General features: G+C 44.0%; 1 protein-coding gene across 6 annotated transcripts in view; it reads left to right on the top strand.

Annotated features, from left to right (window-relative positions):
* Positions 1–23,792, top strand: part of cntn4 (contactin 4) — a 178,643-nt gene that overhangs the window by 113,293 nt on the left and 41,558 nt on the right. For all 6 annotated transcript variants that reach the window (XM_021609437.2, XM_021609438.2, XM_036983331.1 and 3 more), the window contains 2 exons: positions 10,543–10,672; positions 12,102–12,252. In XM_021609437.2, the coding sequence (XP_021465112.1) occupies positions 10,543–10,672; positions 12,102–12,252 (281 nt within the window). The remainder of the gene's footprint in view (positions 1–10,542; positions 10,673–12,101; positions 12,253–23,792) is intronic.

The following is a 23,792-nucleotide window of genomic DNA, read 5'->3' as shown; positions in this document are numbered from 1 at the left end:
TGGGTACACAGTAGGGTATGAATAGTTCTGATACTGTCAGTAATGCAAATGTATTTCTCATACCAGCCGAAATGGACAACAATTAAACACCAAATTCAATGCATCTCAAAAATCGCCATGACAGACGTTTGTTTGTGACATCAATCACGTCATCCATAGGGCTGTTGCGGTGACCGTATTACCGCCACACCGGCAGCCATGAGTCATGACCGCAGTCAAATTCAACTTGACCGTTTGGTCACTGTAATTTCCTCTTATGCATGCATTAGTAGTACCCAACTTGCTAACGACCATCAGGTCCTAATGGTCTGGATCTTACCACTCTATTGTCCCTCTCACCACTCTGATGTCAATGCAAATACAATAGAATATCACATCAAAACTGATCATCAAAACAGTATCATCCTTTTAAAACTCACCTCACACATTCACTACAGTTATTTTGAATTTGTATTTGATTTTGAATAGCCTAGTAATAATTAATTGGCTGACACATTACCTTTAGCGACAGAATATTTCACCACTGTGCGTTTCCATCTCCTCCCCTCTCTCCTTCATTCAATTCTCGAGCGAACAGAAAGAGTGGCTGTCAACAGTTTAATGAAATGTTTCGTTTTGAAAACATGGTACTACCGATGTTCCCGAACAGATTTCACTTGGTTTGGCTGCAGGAACAGGGTTGGATAACCCCATGGCATACAGAGTTTGTGTGGAATATCACCTGTTGCACAGAGAGAGGCTGCATGCTCCTCAAACAGTGGTTGATGCGTGGAGTAGCATGGAGTCGCATGGAGTAGCCTGCCCGGCATGATAAAAAACAAACAGGCGGTAAAGCGGTCCCCATTCGCTATTCGAGTCCATACAGATGACTTGTATTTCCCCCTGCCCCTGTTCCTGCCCATTTGACAATGGGCCATTGTAAATCAAAACTGATTTGACATATTGGTAAAGACGAGATTCAATTGAGAATAGTCTGATGGGTGAACATATACAGTAAAAATGATCACTTGATGAGAGAACAGCTTGTGCAGCCTGAGGCAAGGAACAGAGCGCAAGTTTTTTTGTGTGACTTTCTCAAATTATCAATAGTCACATCACGCAGCACACGTTTTGATTTCTAAGACATTCTAAGGTTTGTGTCATTCACAACTAAAGTTGCCAAATAACTCTAAATCTAGCATATAGGGCCTGTTTCAAATGATCACTTTTACTCTCAACATCAAATGAGCACTAGCTCAGGAATAGTAAAAATATCCTTTCTATTTTATTCAGATAATTTCAATTACAGTGCCTTCAGAAAATATTCGCGCTGCTTGACTTATTCCACATTTGTTGTTACAGCCTGAATTCAAAATTGATTCAATTGTTGTTTTTTTTTCTCATCCATCTACACACAATACCCCATAATGACAAAGTGAAAACATTTATTGAAAATGAAATACAGGAATATCTCTCATTTACATAAGTATTCACACCCCTGAGTCAATACTTTGTAGAAGCTCCTTTGGCAGCGATTACAGTGGTGAGTCTTTCTCAGTAAGTCTGTAAGAGGTTTCCACACTTATATTGTGCAACATTTGCCCATTATTCTTTTCAGAATTCTTCAAGCTCTGTCAAATTGATTGTTGATCATTGCTAGAAGCCATTTTTCAGGTCTTGCCATAGATTTTCAAGCAGATTGAAGTCAAAACTGTAACTCGGCCACTCAGCAACATTCACTGTCATCTTTGTATCTGATTCGAATCCAAGATGGCATAGCAGTCAGACTGTTGTCTTGTCCCGTCCCGTCCCATGTATACATATTTTTTCTTCGTATATTTTTCATATACATTTTTTTATTATTTTTTAATCTCAATTCCCATCTACGGATTGAACATACTCTCCTGCAATCCGCCTCACCCAATGTGGTATTTTTACACTTAGAACCGGAACCCACATCAGAAGCTAGCCAGCTAACTAGCTACGAGCTAGTAGTCAGCTATCCACTGCTTGTGGTCATCACCGTTAACTCGGACATCAGCCAGCCTCAGCCCGGTCAATTCCTGCCAGTTTGCACAGCGCGATATCAACCCAGAGCATATCGGACTGCTTTTTCTCTACCACATCTCCACATCTCCGGATTCATACTGCAAGCTCTGAACCTTTACACCGGATCTTCGCAGCTAGCTAGCTGCTATCCGTGTGGCTACTCCTGGCTAACATCTCTGTCCTGAAGCAAGCACCAGTTAGCCTGGAGCTAGCCTCGAGCTAGGCCATCTCCCGGCTAGCTGAAGAGGTCTATCAGCCAATTTATAATGCTATACCAATTTTGCCAATTGCCTTGGACCCTTTTACTGCCGAAATGGAGCCCCACCGATCCATCACGACTGGTCTGCCGACGTAATGCGATGTCCCCCAAAGGCCCTTCTGCTAGCCCGCTAGCTGTATGAATCGCCGTGTCTCCAGCTCGCCTAGCTACTCACTGGACCCTATGATCACTCGGCTACGCATGCCTCACCCTAATGTCAATAAGCCTTGTCCATTGCTGTTTTGGTTAGTGATTATTATCTTATTTCACTGTAGAGCCTCTAACCCTGCTCAATATGCCTCAGCTAGCCCTTTTGTTCCACCCCCCAGACATCCAGTGACCTCACCTGGCTTAAATTGCCCCTCTAGAGACAAAACCTCTCTCATCATCACTCAATGCCTCAATACCTCCACTGTATTCCCATCCCCAACCATCCCCTTGTCTGTACATTATGCTTTGAATCTATTCTTCTGTGCCCAGAAATCTGCTCCTTTTACTCTCTGTTCCGAATGCACTAGACCAGCTCTTATAGCCTTTAGCCGTACCCTTATTCTACTCCTCCTCTGTTCCTCTGGTGATGTAGAGGTTAACCCAGGCCCTGCAGTGCCTAGCTCCACTCCCATTCCCCAGGCTCTCATTTGTTGACTTCTGTAACCGTAAAAGCCTTGGTTACATGCATGTTAACATTAGAAGCCTCCTCCCTAAGTTTGTTTAATTCACGGCTTTAGCACACTCCACCAACCCGGATGTCCTACCCGTGTCTGAATCCTGGCTTAGGAAGGCCACCAAAAATCCTGAAATTTCCATCCCTGGGGGTTTATTGTCCTAACATTTTCCGACAAGATAGCCACCGTGCTTCTACACCTGCATTACATTGCTGTTTGGGGTTTTAGGCTGGGTTTCTGTGCACACTTCGTGACATCAGCTGATGTAAGAAGGGCTTTATAAATACATTTGATTGATTGATTGAACCTCCAAAGGGGGCGGAGTTGCAATTTACTTCAGAGTTTGTACTGTTAGGTGACCTAAACTGGGACATGCTTAACACCCCGGCCGTCCTACAATCTAAGCTAGATGCCCTCAATCTCACACAAATTATCATGGAACCAACCAGGTACAACCCTAAATCCGTAACCATCCTGACCAACTTGCCCTCTAAATACACCTCTGCTGTCTTCAACCAGGATCTCAGCGATCATTGCCTCATTGCCTGCGTGTGTAATGGGTCTGCGGTCAAACGACCACCCCTCATCACTGTCAAACGCTCCCTGAAACACTTCAGCGAGCAGGCCTTTCTAATTGACCTGGCCTGGGTATCCTGGTAGGAAATTGACCTCATCCCATCAGTAGAGGATTCCTGGTTGCTCTTTAAAAGTGATTTCCTCTCCATCTTAAATAAGGATGCCCATTCAAAAAATATAGAACTTAGAACAGATATAGCCCTTGGTTCAGCCCAGACTTGACTGCCCTTGACCAGCATAAAACATCCTGTGGCGTTCTGCATAAGCATCGAATAGCCCCAGCGATATGTAACTTTCAGGAAGTCAGGAATCAATATACTCAGTCAGTTAGGAAAGCTAAGGCTAGCTTTTTCAAACAGAAATGTGCATCCTATAGCACTAATTCCAAACAAATTTGGGACACTGTAAAGTCCATGGAGAATAAGATCACCTCCAGGACCTGTTGTCTGGACCTCTGGCAGTCTCTATGGGGGTGCCACAGGGTTCAATTCTTGGGCCGACTCTTTTCGCTGTTTGTATTGTGGATTAACTACCATGTTGTTGATCCATTTTCAGTTTTCTCTTATCACAGCCATTCAACTCTGTAACCATTTTAAATTCACCATTGGTATCATGGTGAAATCCCTAAGCTGTTTCCTTCCTCTCGGGCAACTGAGTTAGGAAGGGTGCTTGTATCTTTGTAATGACTGGGTGTATTCATACACCATCCAAAGTGTAATTAATAACTTCACCAAGCTCAAAGGGATATTCAATGTCTGCTTTTTGCATTTTTTACCCATCTACCAATAGGTGCCCTTCTTTGCAAGGCATTGGAAAACCTATTTGTGGTTGAATCTGTGTTTGAAATGTACTGCTCGACTACGGGACCTTTCAGTTATTTGTATGTGTGTGGTACAGATATGAGTCAGTCATTCAAAAATCATGTTAAACACTATTATTGCACACAGAGTGAGTCCATGCAACTTATTATGTGACTTGTTAAGCACACTCCTGAACAGTTTGAATCATAGCCACGGGATGTACAGTGGCTAGCGAAAGTATTCACCCCCCGTCGTATTTTTCCTATTTTGTTGCCTTACAAGCTGGAATTAAAATGGATTTTTTGGGGGGGATTTGTATCATTTGATTTATACAACATGCCTACCTCTTTGAAGATGCAAAATATGTTTTATTGTGAAACAAATAACAAATACAACACAAAACTGAAACCTTGAGCGTGCATAACTATTCACCCCCCCCCCCCCCCCCCCCCCAAAAAAAAAATCTATATTTTGTAGAGCCACCTTTTGCTGCAATTACAAATGCAAGTCTCTTGGGGTATGTCTCTATAAGCTTGGCACATCTAGCCACTGGGATTTTTGCCCATTCTTCAAGGCAAAACTGCTCCAGCTCCTTCAAGTTGGATGGGTTCCACTGGTGTACAGCAATCTTTAAGTCATACCACAGATTCTCAATTGGAATGAGGTCTGGGCTTTGACTAGGCCATTCCAAGACATTTAAATGTTTCCCCTTAAAACACTTGAGTGTTGCTTTAGCAGTATGCTTAGGGTCATTTGGAAAGTGAACCTCCGTCTCAGTCTCAAATCTCTGGAAGACTGAAAAAGGTTTCCCTCAAGAATTTCACTTCATTAAAACTTGTTTTTCAACCACTCCACAAATTTCTTGTTAAATCAAATCAAATGTATTTATATAGCCTTCTTACATCAGCTGTTAACAAACTTTAGTTTTGGCAAGTCTGTTAGGACATCTACTTTGTGCATGACATAAGTAATTTTTCCAACAGTTGTTTACAGATGAATTATTTCACTTATAATTCACTGTATCACAATTCCAATGGGCCAGAAGTTTACATACACTAAGTTGACTGTGCCTTTAAACAGCTTGGAAAATTTCAGAAAATGATGTCATGGCTTTAAAAGCTTCTGTTAGGGTAACTTACATAATTTGTGTCAATTGGAGGTGTAGCTGTGGATGTATTTCAAGGCCTACCTTCAAACTCAGTGCCTCTTTTCTTGACATCATGGGAAAATTAAAAGAAATCAGCCGAGACCTCAGAAAAAATGTTGTAGACCTCCACAAGTCTGGTTCATCATTGGGAGCAATTTCCAAATGCCTGAAAGTACCAAGTTCATTTGTACAAACAATAGAACGCAAGTATAAAAACTATGGGACCTCGCAGCCATCATACCGCTCAGGAAGGAGATGCGTTCTGTCTCCTAGAAAATAATGTACGTTTGTGCGAAAAGTGCAAATCAATCCCAGAACTACAGCAAAGGACCCTGTGAAGATGCTGGAGGAAACCGATACAAAAGTATCGATATCCACAGTAAAACGAGTCCTATATTGACATAACCTGAAAGCCTGCTCAGCAAGGAAGAAGCCACTGCTCCAAAACCGCCATTAAAAAAAACAGACTACGGTTTGCAACTGCAGATGGGGACAAAGATTGTACTTTTTGGAGAAATGTCCTCTGGTTTGATGAAACAAAAATAGAACTGTTTGGCAATATTGACCATTGTTATGTTTGGAGGAAAAAGGGGTATGCTTGCAAACCGAAGAATACCATCCCAACCGTGAAGCACGGGGGTGGCGGCATCATGTTATGGGGGTGCTTTGCTGCAAGAGGGACTGGTGCACTTCACAAAATAGATTATGTAGATATTTTGAAGTAACATCTCAAGACATCAGTCAGGAAGTTAAAGCTTGGTCGCAAATGGGTCTTCCAAATGGACAATGTCCTCAAGCACACTTACAAAGTTGTGGCAAAATGGCTTAACGACAACAAACTTTATTTTTTCTTTAAGCAATGTTTTTTATTCTTGACACTCTTCTGTAAAGCCCAGCTCTGGAGTGTATGGCTAAAAGTGGTCCTAAGGACAGATACAGGGTTCTCTTTGGTCTCTTTGTTGCCTCCCTGATTAATGCGCTCCTTGCCTGGTCTGTGGTGGGCGGCCCTCTCTTGGCAGGTTTGTTGTGGTGCCATGTTCTTTCATTTTTTAAATAATGGATTTAATGGTGCTCCGTGGGATGTTCAAAGTTTGGGATATTTTTTTTTATAACCCAACCCTGATCTGTACTTCTCCACAACTTTTTCCCTGACCTGTTTGGAGAGCTCCTTGGTCTTCATGGTGTCGCCTGCTTGGTGGTGCCCCTTGCTTAGTGGTGTTGCAGACTCTGGCGCCTTTCAGAACAGGTGTATATATACTGAGATCATGTGACACTTAGAATGCACACAGGTGGACTTTATTTCACTAATTATGTGACTTCTGAAGGTAATTGGTTGCACCAGATCTTATTTAGGGGCTTCATAGCAAAGAGGGTGAATACATATGCACGCATCAATTTTCTGTTTTTTACGTTTTAGAATTTTTTGAAACAAGTTATTTTTTACATTTCACCTCACCAAATGTGGACTATTTTTTGTATGTCCATTACATGAAATCCATATAGAATATTCATTTAAATTACAGGTTGTAATGCAACAAAATAGGAAAATTGCCAAGGGGGATGAATACTTTTGCAAGACACTGTAGGGGTGCTGAGGGTTCTGCAGAATATCCCCTCCCCCCAAAAAATCTCACGTTAATCCATTACACAACAAAATGAGGAAAAAGTCAAGGGGTATGAATACATTCTGTAGGCACGGTATATTCTTCTTACTATAAAATCCTATAATACAAAAAAAAAATGACACAGGATTTATAAGCATATCTTGCCAGTGGGCCAACTTATATTTTGTTCTTCTGAATGACATTTTCTTCATACAGTATCATATTTCTTTAGTCCTGGCTAAAATAAATAATGCATTTATTTTGATGGTGCATTACATTGATTTATTTTACTTTTTTAAAATGTAGATGTTCCAAAGGCATCAGAGACCTGTATGCGGATTGCATGCATGGAGGCCTGGAGACTCTAAATGTGTTTATGTTAATTAATTGTCAATTACCGTGAGACTGGCCACCTTTTGCATGACAATAACCCGTTGACAAAATGTCATGTCCGCCACAGCCCTACAGTATCTGTGATAAGAGGTGACAGTGTTCATTTTGGAGTAGGATTTCCTTAATATGGACATAATAAATGGGAGGATTAGTAATGCACTTCAATTAATAGATGAATCAAGCAGAGTTGGTCCATTGTTTGAAATGTCCCCATCAAATGGTGCAGCCTCATCAATCTAATAACTAATGGAGGGAGAGCAGGAACGGGGAAGATGTACCATGCGCAGTGATTCATTACAGTAAATCAATGGGGACCTTTTCTGCTTCTCCTGCTCGTTTGGACATTTGAGCTGACTGCAAGGGCTTATGATATTACCTTCATTTTTCAAATAACTTCCGGTGACACTTTATTTGGCTAATCCCAAGTGGATGGCTTGTAGATGTTCATTAGAATACCTTTCAACAACATTCCAACTAACTACAGTATCTACTAACCGTAACCCTTACCCTAACCCTTATTCTAAACCTAAACCTAACCTCAACCTTTACCTTAGCAAGCAGTTGCTTATCGGCAAATAATTTGCTGATAGTATAACCATCTGTAGATCATCTATATGGGACTACTAAAAAAAAGTGTAATTTAACTTCCCAAGTTTGGTCAGTAGTTAAAGTGCATGGGCACACAGTAGGGTATGAATAGTTCTGATACTGTCAGTAATGCAAATGCATTTCTCATACCAGCCAAAACGGACAACAATTAAACACCAAATTCAATGCATCTCAAAAACCGCCATGACAGACGTTTGTTTGTGACATCAATCGAGTCATACGGCTTGTTGTTTATACTCTCCTATATCAAATGAAGTGATCTGGTAGTGTTGGCAATGACATTGCCAATCATTTTCCATTCAGCAGAAGTTGTGCAGATGGTCCCCCCAGGTCCCCAAATGAAAAACTGCTGATTTAAGAGGAATGTCATGCTTAATTAATAGCAGCCCGTAAATGGAGTGCGTTCCACACAAAGACCGATATAAGCCACCACCGTTCTGCTGCTCTCGCCAGCAGGCACATTCGCCTCTGTGCATCCAGCTAGCAGCAAGTCACTAAGCATCATCAAAATTCACAACGCGACCTGCTCAAACACGGGCTTAGCTACTGATGTTTCAATGAGGACAGCTCCTCTTTTCATGTGACAGTACCTTAATCCCGTCAGACTGGAGCCACACCAAGCTGACACCCCTATGGAAATGTGCTTTAATGACATTAATGGTAGGCCTTTTGAAAACAGAGGAGATGAAGGGAAGCGGGGAGCATGTAGCACCAAGTGCACTGACAAAAAGCCCTACCCTTAAAAACTGGTGTCGGTTTTAATGCCGTTCTGGGAATAGACACTCCGTGGCCAAAAGTATGTGGACACCTCCTTGTCGAACATCTCATTCCAAAATCGTGGGCATTAACATGGAGTTGGTCACCCCCTTTGCTGCTATAACAGCCTCCACTCGTCTGGGAAGGCTTTCCACTAGATGTTGGAACATTGCTGCTGGAATTTGCTTCCATTCTGTCACAAGAGCATTAGTGAGGTCGGGCACTGAAGCGGGCACTTAGGCGATTAGGATTGGCTCGCAGTCGGCGTTCCAATTCATCCCATAGGTGTTCAATGGGGTTGAGGTCGGGGCTCTGTGCAGGCCAGTCAAGTTCTTCCACACCGATCTCGTTAAACCATTTCTGTATGGACCTCGCTTTGTGCACTAGACCATTGTCATGCTGAAACAGGAAAGGGTCTTCCCAAACTGTTGCCACAAAGTTGGAAGCAGAGAATTGTCTAGAATGTTATTGTATGCTGTAGCATGAAGATTTCCCTTCACTGGAACTAAGGGGCCTAGCCCGAACCATGCAAAACAGCCACAGACCTCCTACACCAAACTTTACAGTTGGGGCAGGTAGCGTTCTCCTGGCATCCGCCAAACCCAGATTTGGTCATCGGACTGCCAGATGGTGAAGCATAATTAATCACTTCAAAGAACGCGTTTCCACTGCTCTAGATTCCAATGACGGCGAGCTTTACACCATTCTATTTTGATCTTAGGCTTGTCGGCTATGGAAACTCATTTCATGAAGCTCCTGACAAACAGTTATTGTGCTGACATTGCTTCCAGAGGCAGCTTGGAACTCGGTAGTGAGTGTTGCAACCGAGAACAAATGATTTTTACGTACTACGCACTTGGCAGTCCCGTTCTTGTGTGGTCTACCACTTCACGGCTGAGCCGTTGTTGCTCCTAGACATTTCCACTTCACAATGACAGCACTTACAGTTGACCAGGGCAGCCCTAGCAGGGCAGAAATTTGATCAACTGACTTGTTGGAAAGGTGGCATGGTAACATGTTGAAAGTCTCTGAGCTCTTCAGTAAGGCCATTCTATTGCCAATGTTTGTCTATGGAGATTGCATGGGTGTGTGGTTGATTTTATATATGGCGTGGCTGAAGTTCAAATATGTAAACATACCTTGACGATAAAGATGCTAAGTGTCTGGGTTTTAGTGCATTAAACCCACTTAGGCTAATACGCCTGTTTATTTTGATGGGCCAGTCACAAGAGCTGTATCTCCTTCACTAAGATGGCAGGAATCTGCTATTCACAGTGGCTCAGTGCAGTGTGGGATCTGCAGTGTACATAACAGCATACATACAGTACTTAGTATGTATAGGGCACACTGTACCTATCAGGAAACCAATTTTCACATGCAGCATAGCTCTGATAAGATATTCCTAATCCTCACATCCAGTCCTCATGCTGAAGGGGAAACAGGTCCATTGGTGCAGCCAGAGATATAAATAGGGCATGGTTTTATTCCACTCTCATAAACATGCAGATTGATTAGGGTCATTTTCTGCTAGCCTGCCTCCCTCCACCCAACCCCCTCCCTCCATTAGTGATGAAAACCTAGATTTATTGCCACGTCCGTCACTGCCACACTATAATTCACTGGCACATTGGCTGCATGCTTTTATGTAAATGAGCAATCGCAATAAGGCATATCAAAAAGCATGTCTCTGTCTCTCTGTTCATAGGAGCGCATACAGGTTGCCAATGGGCTGTTGTCAATCAGCCGACTGACGCTGTCCGATATTGGAATGTATCAATGTGTGGCTGGAAACAAGCATGGGGAGGTCTACTCCAATGCAGAGCTCAAAGTCATAGGTAAGGCAATGCAAGGTGTGTGGGTGTACGTGCCTGACAGCGTACATGCCGGTGCATGTATTGTATGTTGTACAGTATGCACGTTTGTTGTGTGCATGTTTTAGTGTCATAGGTAGTTTGTTTTTCCGCTCTCTACCATCGCAGTGTGACCTCTAGCTTCTCTGTGATTGCCTCCTAATTAAAAGGCATTCATTAAAAGATGAATGCACTGGGGTGCTGTTGATGTATGGCCATGCCACTGTGCTCCCAAGTCCCACCCATCTGCCCTGTCAGTCCTGTTCCTCTGGACCCTGTTCCCTGGCACAGGGCTGGCCTTCAGCTCTCCCTCTCGAAACCCATCTCCCACCACTCTTCATCATTGTTTTGCCATTGATTGGAATTAGATCCAACACAGCCAAAGATCCCAGGTTGAATTAAATATGGAGGAGGTAAAAACGTCATTGACAGCCCCTGGCACTAATTGAAGTGCTTTATAAAAGCAAAGGAAGGGAGGATCCTGGAGCGAAAAGGAGATGATCATCATAGAACTCATTTGAGCTGCAAAACAGACATGACATTTTCCCTTTGTTTTTCTTAGCCGAGAAAAGGATTCCCTGTTTTTTTAAGGAGTGCAGTGTGTTGCACTCTCCTTCCTTCCCTGCCATTTCTACTCAACACATTACACGCCTCACTTTGAAGTAGACAGCAGCCATGCAAGGGTGTATTAAAACCTTTAGGGGTTATACAGATAACGTGCCATTGCATAATTATTTTTTGTTTTGTGCTTTTTTTCAACATGTCTGCCTTTGACTCACTCTCTGTCTAGTCCATACAAGCTGGAGTGTGGAGTTTAGTAATCTCCTTGAGCCTTGTTTACACTGGCTAAGACCTGCTCTATCTCTGGCCAATGACAATGACTATCTCTAGCTCTGGCCAATGACAATGACTATCTCTAGCTCTGGCCAATGACAATGACTATCTCTAGGTCTGGCCAATGACAATGACTATCTCTAGGTCTGGCCAATGACAATGACTATCTCTAGGTCTGGCCAATGACAATGACCATCTCTAGGTCTGGCCAATGACAATGACTATCTCTAGGTCTGGCCAATGACAATGACTATCTCTAGGTCTGGCCAATGACAATGACTATCTCTAGGTCTGGCCAATGACAATGACTATCTCTAGGTCTGGCCAATGACAATGACTATCTCTAGGTCTGGCCAATGACAATGACTATTCCCTTGATGTATATGTTGTTATTTCCTGTGACACCACCAGGTAAAGACTCTGGACCCAGTATACTAAGGCCCTGAGGTTCTCCTAGTTCAGGTCATGTGTTCAGGATAAACTCATGTCTTTACGCTCATGTCATACATGTTGAAAGTTAAACATTAAAAGTAAAGGGGAAGGGACATGTTGAGTTTTTAACATGCATGTGTTGTCTTAGCTGTTGCCCCAGATTTCTCCCAGAGCCAGCTGAGGAGCCACACAATGGTGAAGGAGGGAGGAGATGTGCTGATGGAGTGCAGGCCCAAAATGTCCCCCTGGGGTGGCATCTCCTGGAGGAAGGGCAGTGAGACTCTACAAGAGAGCAACAGGTAAGCAAACAATCTCTCTCTCTCTCTCGTTATTAGGTAATCCCTCTCTCATAATGGGGTTGATTTCCTAAACACTGTGGTTACTGTGGGATTTGTTCTGGTATGGTACCCCAGAGGCTGTGTTTACTGTATGGTTACCTTTCCCGGCTCTGTAGCTTGATATTATATATCTGGTCATATTAGTGATTGTATTCCTCAATGTTACAGAGTCCCTCCTTGACTGCTTTGGGTTAAAATACATTTTGGAAGTAACGTCTCTGTCTGCTTCAGATGTAGACTCCCGTAGGCCAGTGTTAATTTTGCCAACAATAACTAAGACGAAAAATATTAGTCAATGACCTATATTTCCTGAAGAAATTGAATGACGACAATGAGACAAGATGCCATGAGGAAAAAAGACAACTATTCTAAGTGACTTTTCATTTGAGATGACAAGAGGAGAATTCCATGCGAGACTAATTGTAACGATTCTCTTCTTGTGAAGTAGAGGCGGACCAAAGCGCAGCGTGGTGGTTGTTCATTGTAATTTATTGACGACACTATACATGAACAAACTAACGAAAAAACAAGAAACGTGAGAACTCAAAACAGCCCTGTCTGGTGCAAACACAAAAACAGGAACAATCACCCACAAACACACAGTGAAACCCAGGCTACCTAAATATGGTTCCCAATCAGAGACAATGACGAACACCTGCCTCTGATTGAGAACCATATCAGGCCGAACATAGAACTAGACAAACTAGACATGAAACATAGAATGCCCACTCAGATCACACCCTGACCAACCACAACATAGAAATATACAAAGTAAACTATGGTCAGGGTGTGACAGTACCCCCCCCCCAAGGTGCGGACTCCGGCCGCAAAACCTGAACCTATAGGGGAGGGTCTGGGTGGGCATCTGTCCGCGGAGGCGGCTCTGGCGCTGGACGTGGACCCCACTCCATAATAGTCTTTGTCCACCTCCTTAGCGTCCCTAGATAGGTCACCCTCCTAAGAGACAGCTCGGGACAGAGGGACAGCTGCTCGGGACAGAGGGACAGCTGCTCGGGACAGAGGGACAGCTGCTCCGGGCGGAGGGGCTCTAGCGGCCCCTGGCTGACTGGCGGCACTGGCGGCCCCTGGCTGACTGGCGGCCCCTGGCTGACTGGCGGCGCTGGCGGCCCCTGGTTGACTGGCGGCGCTGGCGCTGGGCTGACTGGCGGCACTGGCGGCCCCTGGCTGACGGGCGGCACCTGGCAGACGGGCGGCGTTGGCGGCCCCTGGCAGACGGGCGGCGCTGGCGGCGCCGGGCAGACGGGAAGCTCCGATGGCGCCGGGAAGCTCCGGCAGAGGCGCCGGACAGGCGGGAGGCTCCGGCAGCGGCGCCGGACAGGCGGGAGGCTCCGGCAGAGGCGCCGGACAGGCGGGAGGCTCCGGCAGAGGCGCCGGACAGGCGGGAGGCTCCGGCAGAGGCGCCGGACAGGCGGGAGGCTCCGGCAGAGGCGCCGGACAGGCGGGAGGCTCCGGCAGAGGCGCCGGACAGACGGGAGACTCCGGCAGAGGCGCCGGACAGGCGGGAGACTCCGGCAGAGGCGCCGGACAGACGGGAGACTCCGGCAGAGGCGCCGGACAGACGGGAGACTCCGGCAGAGGCGCCGGACAGACGGGAGACTCCGGCAGAGGCGCCGGACAGACGGGAGACTCCGGCAGCGCTGGAGAGGAGGAAGGCTCTGGTAGCGCCGGAGAGGCGGGAGACTCCGGCAGCGCTGGAGAGGAGGAAGGCTCTGGACGGATGGGCCGGAGAGACAGCCTGGTACGGGGAGCTGCCACCGGAGGGCTGGGGTGTGGAGGTGGTGACGGATAGACCGGGCCGTGCAGGCGCACTGGAGCTCTTGAGCACCGAGCCTGCCCAACCTTACCCGGTTGAATGGTCCCGGTCGCCCTGCCAGTGCGGCGAGGTGGAATAGCCCGCACTGGGCTATGCAGGCGAACCGGGGACACCGTGCGCAAGGCTGGTGCCATGTAAGCCGGCCCAAGGAGACGCACTGGAGACCAGATGCGTAGAGCCGGCTTCATGGCACTTGGCTCGATGCCCACTCTAGCCCGGCCGATACGCGGAGCTGGAATGTACCGCACCGGGCTGTGCACCCGCACTGGGGACACCGTGCGCTCCACAGCATAACACGGTGCCTGCCCGGTCTCTCTAGCCCACCGGTAACCACAGGAAGTTGGCTCAGGTCTCCTACCTGGCGTAGCCATACTCCCTGTTAGCCCCCCCCCCCCAAGAAATTTTTGGGGCTGACTCCCGGGCTTCCATCCACGACGCCGCGCTGCCTCCTCATACCAGCGCCTCTCCGCTTTCGCCGCCTCCCGTTCTTCCTTGGGGCGGCGATACTCTCCTGGCTGAGCCCAAGGTCCTTTACCATCTAATTCGTCCTCCCATGTCCATACCTCCTCGCGCTGCTCCTGCTGCTGCTTTTTCCTTTGCCCATTACCACACCGCTTGGTCCTGTTGTGGTGGGTGATTCTGTAACGATTCTCTTCTTGTGAAGTAGAGGCGGACCAAAGCGCAGCGTGGTGGTTGTTCATTGTAATTTATTGACGACACTATACATGAACAAACTAACGAAAAAACAAGAAACGTGAGAACTCAAAACAGCCCTGTCTGGTGCAAACACAAAAACAGGAACAATCACCCACAAACACACAGTGAAACCCAGGCTACCTAAATATGGTTCCCAATCAGAGACAATGACGAACACCTGCCTCTGATTGAGAACCATATCAGGCCGAACATAGAACTAGACAAACTAGACATGAAACATAGAATGCCCACTCAGATCACACCCTGACCAACCACAACATAGAAATATACAAAGTAAACTATGGTCAGGGTGTGACACTAATGGACAGAATTTGACAGGAAGCTCCTTTTCATCTGTTTTTTCCAATCATAAGCAAGCATACCTTTGCAGAATATAATGCAAACCTGTCGTTGGTCTTTTAGTTAAAAAGGCTGATTGAGCTGATATACAGTATCCACAGACATTTCAATTGTAACAGTAATGTTTACTGTCTCTTACTTTCGTATTGCCTGTTTTAGCTTTTTTCCAATTAGCTTTTTCCCGTGTGGAAATACTAAATCTATTTGCTAAATATTAGGTAATATACAGTAATAATTTGAACATTGTTGGAAATGCTCAGATTCTCCCCTTTTAAGGGAATCACTGTAATTTACCTCATCACAAGGTGGAGAAAAACCTTAGGCCTAAATGGTTAAACCTGTAGCCAATAGCAAGGGAAAGGGGAATACCTAGTCAGTTGTACAACTGAAATGTGTCATCTGTATTTAAACCAACCCCTCTGAATCAGAGAGGTGCAGGGGGCTGCCTTAATCAACATCCATGGCTCCTGGGTAACAGTGGGTTAACTGTCTAGCTCAGGGGCAGAACAACATATTTTTACCTTGTTAGCTCTGTGATTCGAGACAGAAACCTTTCAGTTACTGACCCAACTCTCTAACCACTAGGCTACCTGCCATCACTGGATAGAAGGCCTAGTTGGTCAAGGCTATCTTAATGTGCACATAGAAGTTGGAGGTAAAAAAAATGCACAGAGGAAAATGTGACTAACATAACAGTGACTAAAACAAGACTAAAATTGTCCAGAGTTTTATTTGGCTGATAATAACTAAAACTATGAAGGCTGAAATAACTCAAATGAAATCTAAAATATCTGACACAATTCAACACTGCCGTAGACCTACATTCAGTAAGGTTTTCAAGTCACTTAGTGTACAAAACATTAGGAACACCTTCCTAATTGCACCCCCTTTTGTCCTCAGAACAGCCTCAATTCGTCAGAGCATGGACTACACTGTGTCGAAAACGTGCCACAGGGATGCTGGCCCATGTTTACTCCAATGCTTCCCACAGTTGTGTCAAGTTGGCTGAATGTCCTTTGGGGGGTGTGGACCATTCTTGATACACACGGGAAATTGTTGAGCGTTAAAAACTCAGCAGCGTCGTAGTTCTTGACACAAACCGGTGTGCCTGGCACCTACTACCATATCCCGTTCAAAGGCACTTAAATATTTTGTCTTGCCCATTCACCCTCTGAATGGCACACATGTCCATGTCTCAGTTGTCTCAAGGCTTAAAAATCCTTCTATAACCTGCCTCCACCCCTTCATCTACACTGATTTAAGTGAATATAACAAGTGACATCAATAATGGATATGTTTGGAATGGAGAGTTGTGTTGATTGATTTGGGGTTTTGCACTGCTGTGACACTGTTATATGTTCCAATGGGATGATTAATTCAACAGCAGTGGCTATATTACGGTTGAATGGATGGATGTTTCCTTGTAACCCTGTTGAGATAGTGTATATGTTTCCTAACATCAATAAGGGATCATATCTTTTACCTGGATTCACCTGGTCAGTCTTTATCATGGAAAGAGCAGGTGCTCCTAATGTTTTGTACACTCAGTATATAATGCCTGGTGTAATTCACAGTGTAGATGTACACCACAAACAAACCAGTGTCAGTACTGAAGGTATAATTGGTTTGGCCAGTACTTATGGGTGTCCCGATATGCCCCTCGCTGTGCACAGTCCGGGTGCTAATCAAGCACTTTTCGCCCTCTGTGGGGGTGTGTGGGTGACTATACCAGTCACTGTCTGCTGACAGGACGCGCTTTTCTGGGCTAAAGTGTTAACTGCTAACAGTGACAGGAGAGTAGGGTGTGTGTGTGTGTGTGTGTGTGTGTGTGTGTGTGTGTGTGTGTGTGTGTGTGTGTGTGTGTGTGTGTGTGTGTGTGTGTGTGTGTGTGTGTGTGTGTGTGTGTGTGTGTGTGTGTGTGTGTGTGTGTGTGTGTGTGTGTGTGTGTGTGTGTGTGTGTGTGTGTGTGTGTGTGTGTGTGTGTGTGTGTGTGTGTGTGTGGCATCAGGGGTCTGGTCAGCCAGGCTGCACCCCTTTTTGTGGCACAACTCTGACAGCAGGACTGTGTGCACAGTGTCTGGCACGTCTTGTCAGAGTTTACATATACACAAAGAAGTGTTGTCGCTAAACAAAGTGGCCCTGCATTTGCATAGTGGTTGCGCTGCTTGTGCCCTTCAGTTGCCCTGTATACTTATGTATGTGATGCTGTCTCCCTAGCAGACTGATCAAGGCTGGAATTCTGAAGCACATCAGGTTTTATTAATAAAATATGTATTTTTCTCTTTCGTCATCCCTCTTGAACTGACAGCTAGAATCTTGGTTGAACTGTGAGGTAGCAACGGATTACACACCCGAAAAAAAACGAGGGTTCCTCAAAGTTTCTTTGGGAAGAGTGATGGTTCTACTGACTAAAAAGAACTGACCCAAAGAACCATTTGAGCCATTCAATGTCTCTTTGCAGTTCAAGAAAGGGTTCTTTGCTCTTTTGGTGATAATTCAAATGTGGGGGTGGCGGTTTATTCAATTATTTTTGAGGCGCTGATTTGCTCACAGCTCTTTTTTGTGCAACCGTGAGTGAGAGTGTCATTCCAACATCTAATCTGTTGTGTTGTGCCAGTACATGTTATATATGGCAATCCCAGTGTAGGTGTCTTACCTATAGCCTTGTGTCAATTGAGAATGGGTGACTAAGTCAGTAGTTCTCAATTCTCTCCCAGCTGTTCCAGAGCTAGCACCCCTGATTCATCCTACGGTATGGCATTTTAACAATACACTATCAAGCCAGAATAAAACAACTCTGTGTTGTTCTACAAAGAAACTTTGATGATTGAGAAAGGTTCTCTAAAGAACCATAAAAAGGAGTTCTATTTAGACCCAAGAAGCATTGTAACCATAGAGGAACCCTTTTTTGGTGCTAAATAAATATAAACCTTTTTAATGGTTCTTCATAGCACTGTAGATGTTCCTTTTAGAACCTTATGAACACGGTTCTCTATAGAACCTTCAAAAAAATATATAGCATATAGCACCAAAAAAAGGGTTCCACGATGGTTACAAGCCAATAGAATCATTTTGTTTTTAGCGTGTATGCTTTTCCCTTTCCATGGTTTCCAACACAGATATCCACTGAGCTACAGTAACTGATCATTTTGATTTAACATCCTGCTCGTAGCCTATGGATATGTTTGGAATGGAGAGTTTTGTTGATTGATTTGGTGTTTTGCACTGCTGTGACACTGTTATATGTTCCAATGGGATGATTAATTCAACAGCAGTGGCTACATTACGGTTGAATGGATGGATGTTTCCTTGTAACCCTGTTCTTCCCTGCTGTTTTGTGGTTCCTTGTTGTTTCACTATGAGCTTGTTAGAAGTAGATAGATAGTTGAGATATACTGTAAATGTTTGCTGTAGTGGAGAGGCCTACCAGAACTCATATACTGTGTGGTATTTTAATGTTCTGATCGGGACTTGTTGGAAGCAAAGACAAAAGTGGATTATTACATCTGGACCAGTGCCCCATAAACACAATCTATCATAATAATATGCTATTCACAAAGTGAATTATATTACAATACCTCTAGGTCTGTGTTCTTGTGGAGTCCTGAATTGAACTTGAAAAGTAAATTGTCATGCTTTTTACTTTGTAAATGCTATTCAGCGCAGACCACCTCTTTGACACAGAGGTAATTAAAAAGAAAAATGTGCAGATAACACGTTTGCTCGCATCTGTCCCAGGTTGTATTGTGCTGGATGAAATCTTGTCAGGATGCTGGATTGCATTGTCAATAGGTGGAACCCTGCCAAATTACTTTTTTGCAGAACTGAAAAAATGTGTGAGGCATTGAATGTGTTGTCTCTACTCTTTCTTTCTTTCTTTCTTTCTTTCTTTCTCCTTCGCCCATATTCCACTCTCTCTCTCTCTCTCTCTCTCTCTCTCTCTCTCTCTCTCTCTCTTTTTTTTTTCTTTCTCTCTCTCTCTCTCTCTCTCTCTCTATCAGTTTCTCTCTCTCTCACTATCTCTTCCTCTCTCACCCCAGTCTCATTCTCTCTCTCACACACACACACACGGACACACATTGCTCAGACATACAAACCTACTTTGAGCCCAAGTTGTCCTGCCCTTTCTGGACCGCCCACATCTCATGCTATGGAAGTAATCATCACCTGTTCTTGTCGTCATTTAACATATTGTCTCACTTCGAAAGGACTGTGTTACTGGAGGATGAATGCTTTGATAACCATTGTGATTTAGCGGTAGTTTAAAAAACCTTAACATCATGTAAAGTGAAACTAGTTCACCATGCAAATGAGAGGACCACCACTGCTTTGCTTTGTCCATCCCAGATCGATTAAACCAGTAACACAATTACTGCACTTGAGAGTAATCAATAATCACATTTATTGTTTTGAAAATAAGGTGTGAGCAGGATGTGGCGGTACACCTGCTCAGGAGCGTGCATAATCAAAGGCGGGAGGGGGGTGTGTGTTGTGAACCCCTTTTGTTCAAGATTAATTGGCCTAATTGCGTTAGCGCTCCACTGTGGCTTTAGAGGGAGGGGAGCCAGTGTCACCAGCTGGGTAATCCATCTTCATAGCAGCAGCTCTTTTTTTCTGCAAGAGACCAGCAGAGAGTGGGGTGGGAGGGGGTGGGAGGGGGGAGGGGTTTGTCTTATCTCTCCCAGACAACCCTGCAGGGACCCGGTTTAGATGACATCAGCTGGAACAAAGCAGCTGAGAACGCAGAGCAGGGTCTTGCTGATGAGTGTATAAGTGGGCCGTGTCAGGCAATGGACCGTTGCCTAAAAACATGCCATTTCAATATGTCACCACTGAATTGGAAGAGAGAGAGAAAAAAAAAATGTGTTGGCCCCACACACCAGACCCACACACCAGACCCACACACTCAACTGTCTCTGTATGAGTGGCCACCGCCCGCCCGCCGGACGTGCCGACATTCTGTTTTCCCCTCATCTCTTCTCCCTAAATTAAAGGCAGTCTTTCAAAGGGCTGTGTGGAGTTATCTTACACCACAGCAGCACTCGTAGGGGAGAGCCATTTTTTTAATTCAGCATAACTATGTCAAGGGAAATATAGATACGTCAAGGGAAATATAGATATCGTTCTATCAAAGATATCTACATATATTTTGAAACATTGTATATCCCTGGAAATAACCAGAGGTATGTAAACATAACAGTTTTGAAAACATTTAACATAGACTTAAGCCCTGGTGTAACCTCATATCCCAGCGACAATGCCTGGGAAGAAAACACTTCAACTGTGGCCTAGAGGGGGAGCGAACCCCACTGAGGAATGCATTTTTCATCATTTGAATCACACAAAATGCGAGGTGTCTTCAAAATACTATGCATATTATGCATAAAATGGACAAATGTAATCATTATTTGTATGGGGTATATTGATTATCTATTGACTCAACTTGCCCCTTGCTAAGTGGCACAATTTACCCCAAAGCAACCATTTTGACTATATTATCTACAAGGATGCACTTTCAAGCTAGGTTTAGGACCTCGTATTGTAGCTTATAGAGACCCCAAAGTATGCATAAAACAGTCTTTAATCAGTCTACTTTGGTGTAGACAGAAGCATCATGAAACCTATAACACAATAAATACATTTTACTTTGTAAAATTCTTCTTTTTTTTTTTTACCTAGCTTGCTTATCACTTTTCCCATGTGGTTTCTTCCTTCACGGACTCCATGAAATGATGACCTCTTCCTAAATATTACCTCATCCTGACCTACAAATATTTCAAAATATTTGTTGGTCCTTTGATATAGTTGCTTGGCTTCGGATGGAAGTCTTAAACTGATGTGGTACAGATCAACTGCAGTGTGTTTCGGTGTGCTGTGATGCTGTATCCCATTGTCGGTGAAGCACAGGGGTTTTATTGCCTTGGTGAGATCTGTTTAGTGGCTCTATATTAGTTTTGCTGTAGTATATGGAAGGAGGAAAGAAAAGTAGATTGGTTAGTGTCAGTTAAGAATTACATATGGCAAGTTTATTCAGTCAAAGCCATGGTATGTTCTCATTAAGGCTCAACGTAATGTAGCGCTAACCTTTATCTAATTGCTGTGTAGAATTTTTACTGAAGTTGTACAAATGAAGTACTACATACTACAAGAAGTCCCAGTCAGTGGTGATTGTATTGTATTGTAACGCGTAGGCTTCTGCAAAAATGGCTGTATCATGAGCGATACAGTAGATTAAGTTAACTTCCAGAAGATGTCATGCAGAGACCATCTTCTTTTAAACATTAACCTCACTTTAAATCTATTCTTGTAACTTTCACCTTTATTATATGTGGCCAGATGGAATTATTCTACCTTCTTACTGCGTAGAATAAGTTACCTTGATTGCTTTGTGCACTTTAAAGAAGTGCACTGTGTTTTGACTTTACAGCTGTTTCTACCACTCTCTCTTGAACTCATAATTGGTGGCTTGTCAGGCCTTGATGCCTGGCCGGGGGTGTTTAACATACAACGCTTGTAGAATATTCTCCCTACATCCCTGTAGAGTGGATAATGGATTGAGTGGTGGAAATGAGGCATAGCAGGGGTTTCTGCGTCAGAGTGTTGACTGTTGACTGCTCCACCATATTGAGGGTGACAGGGACGGGAGTGAGATTGCTCCAGATCTAGCCATGCTTTTGGCCCATCTCTAACCCTTCCTGCAAAGCAAGAGGAAAAGAGATGGCTCTCACATAAATGAAGTGATGTCTGCCAGAGTGAACTCCATTTACAGACCCCATCTGCTATGCCAGACACACTCCAGAATGAATCAATGTCAGGAAGGAAACCAAATGTGGAATGAGTATCAGCACATTTTTATAAGTGTCCACAGAGGAAGCTTGTGATGCATTTACTTACATTGACTTAGTATAAACGATTTTGCACTCAGTCATTACTCAGACATGATTAAGTGTCACACTTGCACTTTTTAAAATGTAATAATGTGATTTTCATCAAACGTTGCTCAAAGTTACATTATGAAATCTTAACATGAAACAGATGCGTTGTTATTAAAGAGAGGGATTAGCCCAGAGCACTGTTTTAGTTTTCATTCATTTCAGTGGTGCCATGCTGTTGTGCTTATTAAAAAACATTGGTTATCATGTTTGAATGTCACTTCGCATTTTTTCTCATCACGTCTCTAATTTCCTCATTTGATTCTAATTGAACATCTGCTTGGAAAAGTGGAGATCTGGATCTCTGCGGAGGTGCTTGTGACAACGTCGCGTTCCGAGTGGAATATTGAGAGGTTCTGCAGCCTAATAAACGTATCTCATTTCCTCACCTTGAAGGGAGGCACACCACCTGATAAGTTGTTTGTGCAGCTTATGGTGCTCATGGTCATTTAGCAATAGACTCTGTCTTCAGAGTCTGGTGTTGGCTGGGCCGGGAATGTCACATGAAGGGGAATGGCCCTCCCACCTGAGGACGAGAGCAGGCTGGAGCTCTGCTGGGGTACACTGACAGCCCCACACAAACACACACACATGTGCACACACACATATGTGTACAGTACATACACACACACACACACACACACACACACACACACACACACACACACACACACTCCTCCGTGCAGTCTTGATTTCAGCTAAAGTATGTTGTGGCTTTTATCACTTACATAGTTTTAATAGCTGACCTTAACTTGATCTATCAAGATGTGCAGTGCTAGTGCATAGAGGATTCATGTTTATTGAATATTTCCCTCTCCAAAAAAAAGTCAATTAATAAGAAACACATCACATATTTTTTTTTTAACCTTTATTTTACTAGGCAAGTCAGTTAAGAACAAATTCTTATTTACAATGACGGCCTACCAAAAGGCAAAAGGGCTCCTGCGGGGACAGGGCCTGGGATTAAAAAGAAAACCATAGGACAAAACTGTTGATGTTATATTTCATACAGTATATATTTTATAATTTGACAGATATTTTATGAAGTATTTTTAGACACGTAACTCATGTATTGAGACCAGTGGTAGATTTATCGCTAACACTTTATGTGGATGGTCCATCTGTAGATGCTCTACAGACTATCAGTAACATTTCAACTAACTATCTACTAACCTTAGCCCTAACACTTATCGTAACCCTAAAGGTAACCCTTACCCTAACCCTTATTCTAAACCTAAGCAGTTACTTATCAACAGATAGTTTGAGATAGGTGTAACCGATTAACGCAAAAAACAACATGCCCCTTAATGATCAAGCTTTTTCTGGTCATATCAAGTCAGCTGAACCCTTGTTCCCTATCTTGTAAAGGTTGTAAAACAAGCTCAAGGAAGTTAAGTTGATCGACTTAACCCAAATAAATCTAAACCTGGAGATTTTTGCTGAGATTAGGTCAGAACCCTTTGCTGAGATTAGGTCAGAACCATCTTTACCTGTCCACGTGCCATGTTCTTCTCAACGGCATTATTCTTTATCTGGGAGAGACTGCTGCTGATATCGTTTTTCAAAGGGAGAATGTGCCAGCACAGCACAAGTAATCCATCTTGGTTCCCGACAATTTCTTTGGAACCGGTGTGTGTGTGTGTGTGTGTGCTCCTTATTCCTGAAGGATACCTCAGCCA

Source organism: Oncorhynchus mykiss, chromosome 7 (genome assembly GCF_013265735.2).
Source record: "Oncorhynchus mykiss isolate Arlee chromosome 7, USDA_OmykA_1.1, whole genome shotgun sequence".
Lineage (NCBI taxonomy): Eukaryota > Metazoa > Chordata > Actinopteri > Salmoniformes > Salmonidae > Oncorhynchus > Oncorhynchus mykiss.
Note: the sequence above shows the minus strand (reverse complement) of the source record. Positions and strands in the feature narration are given on the sequence as shown.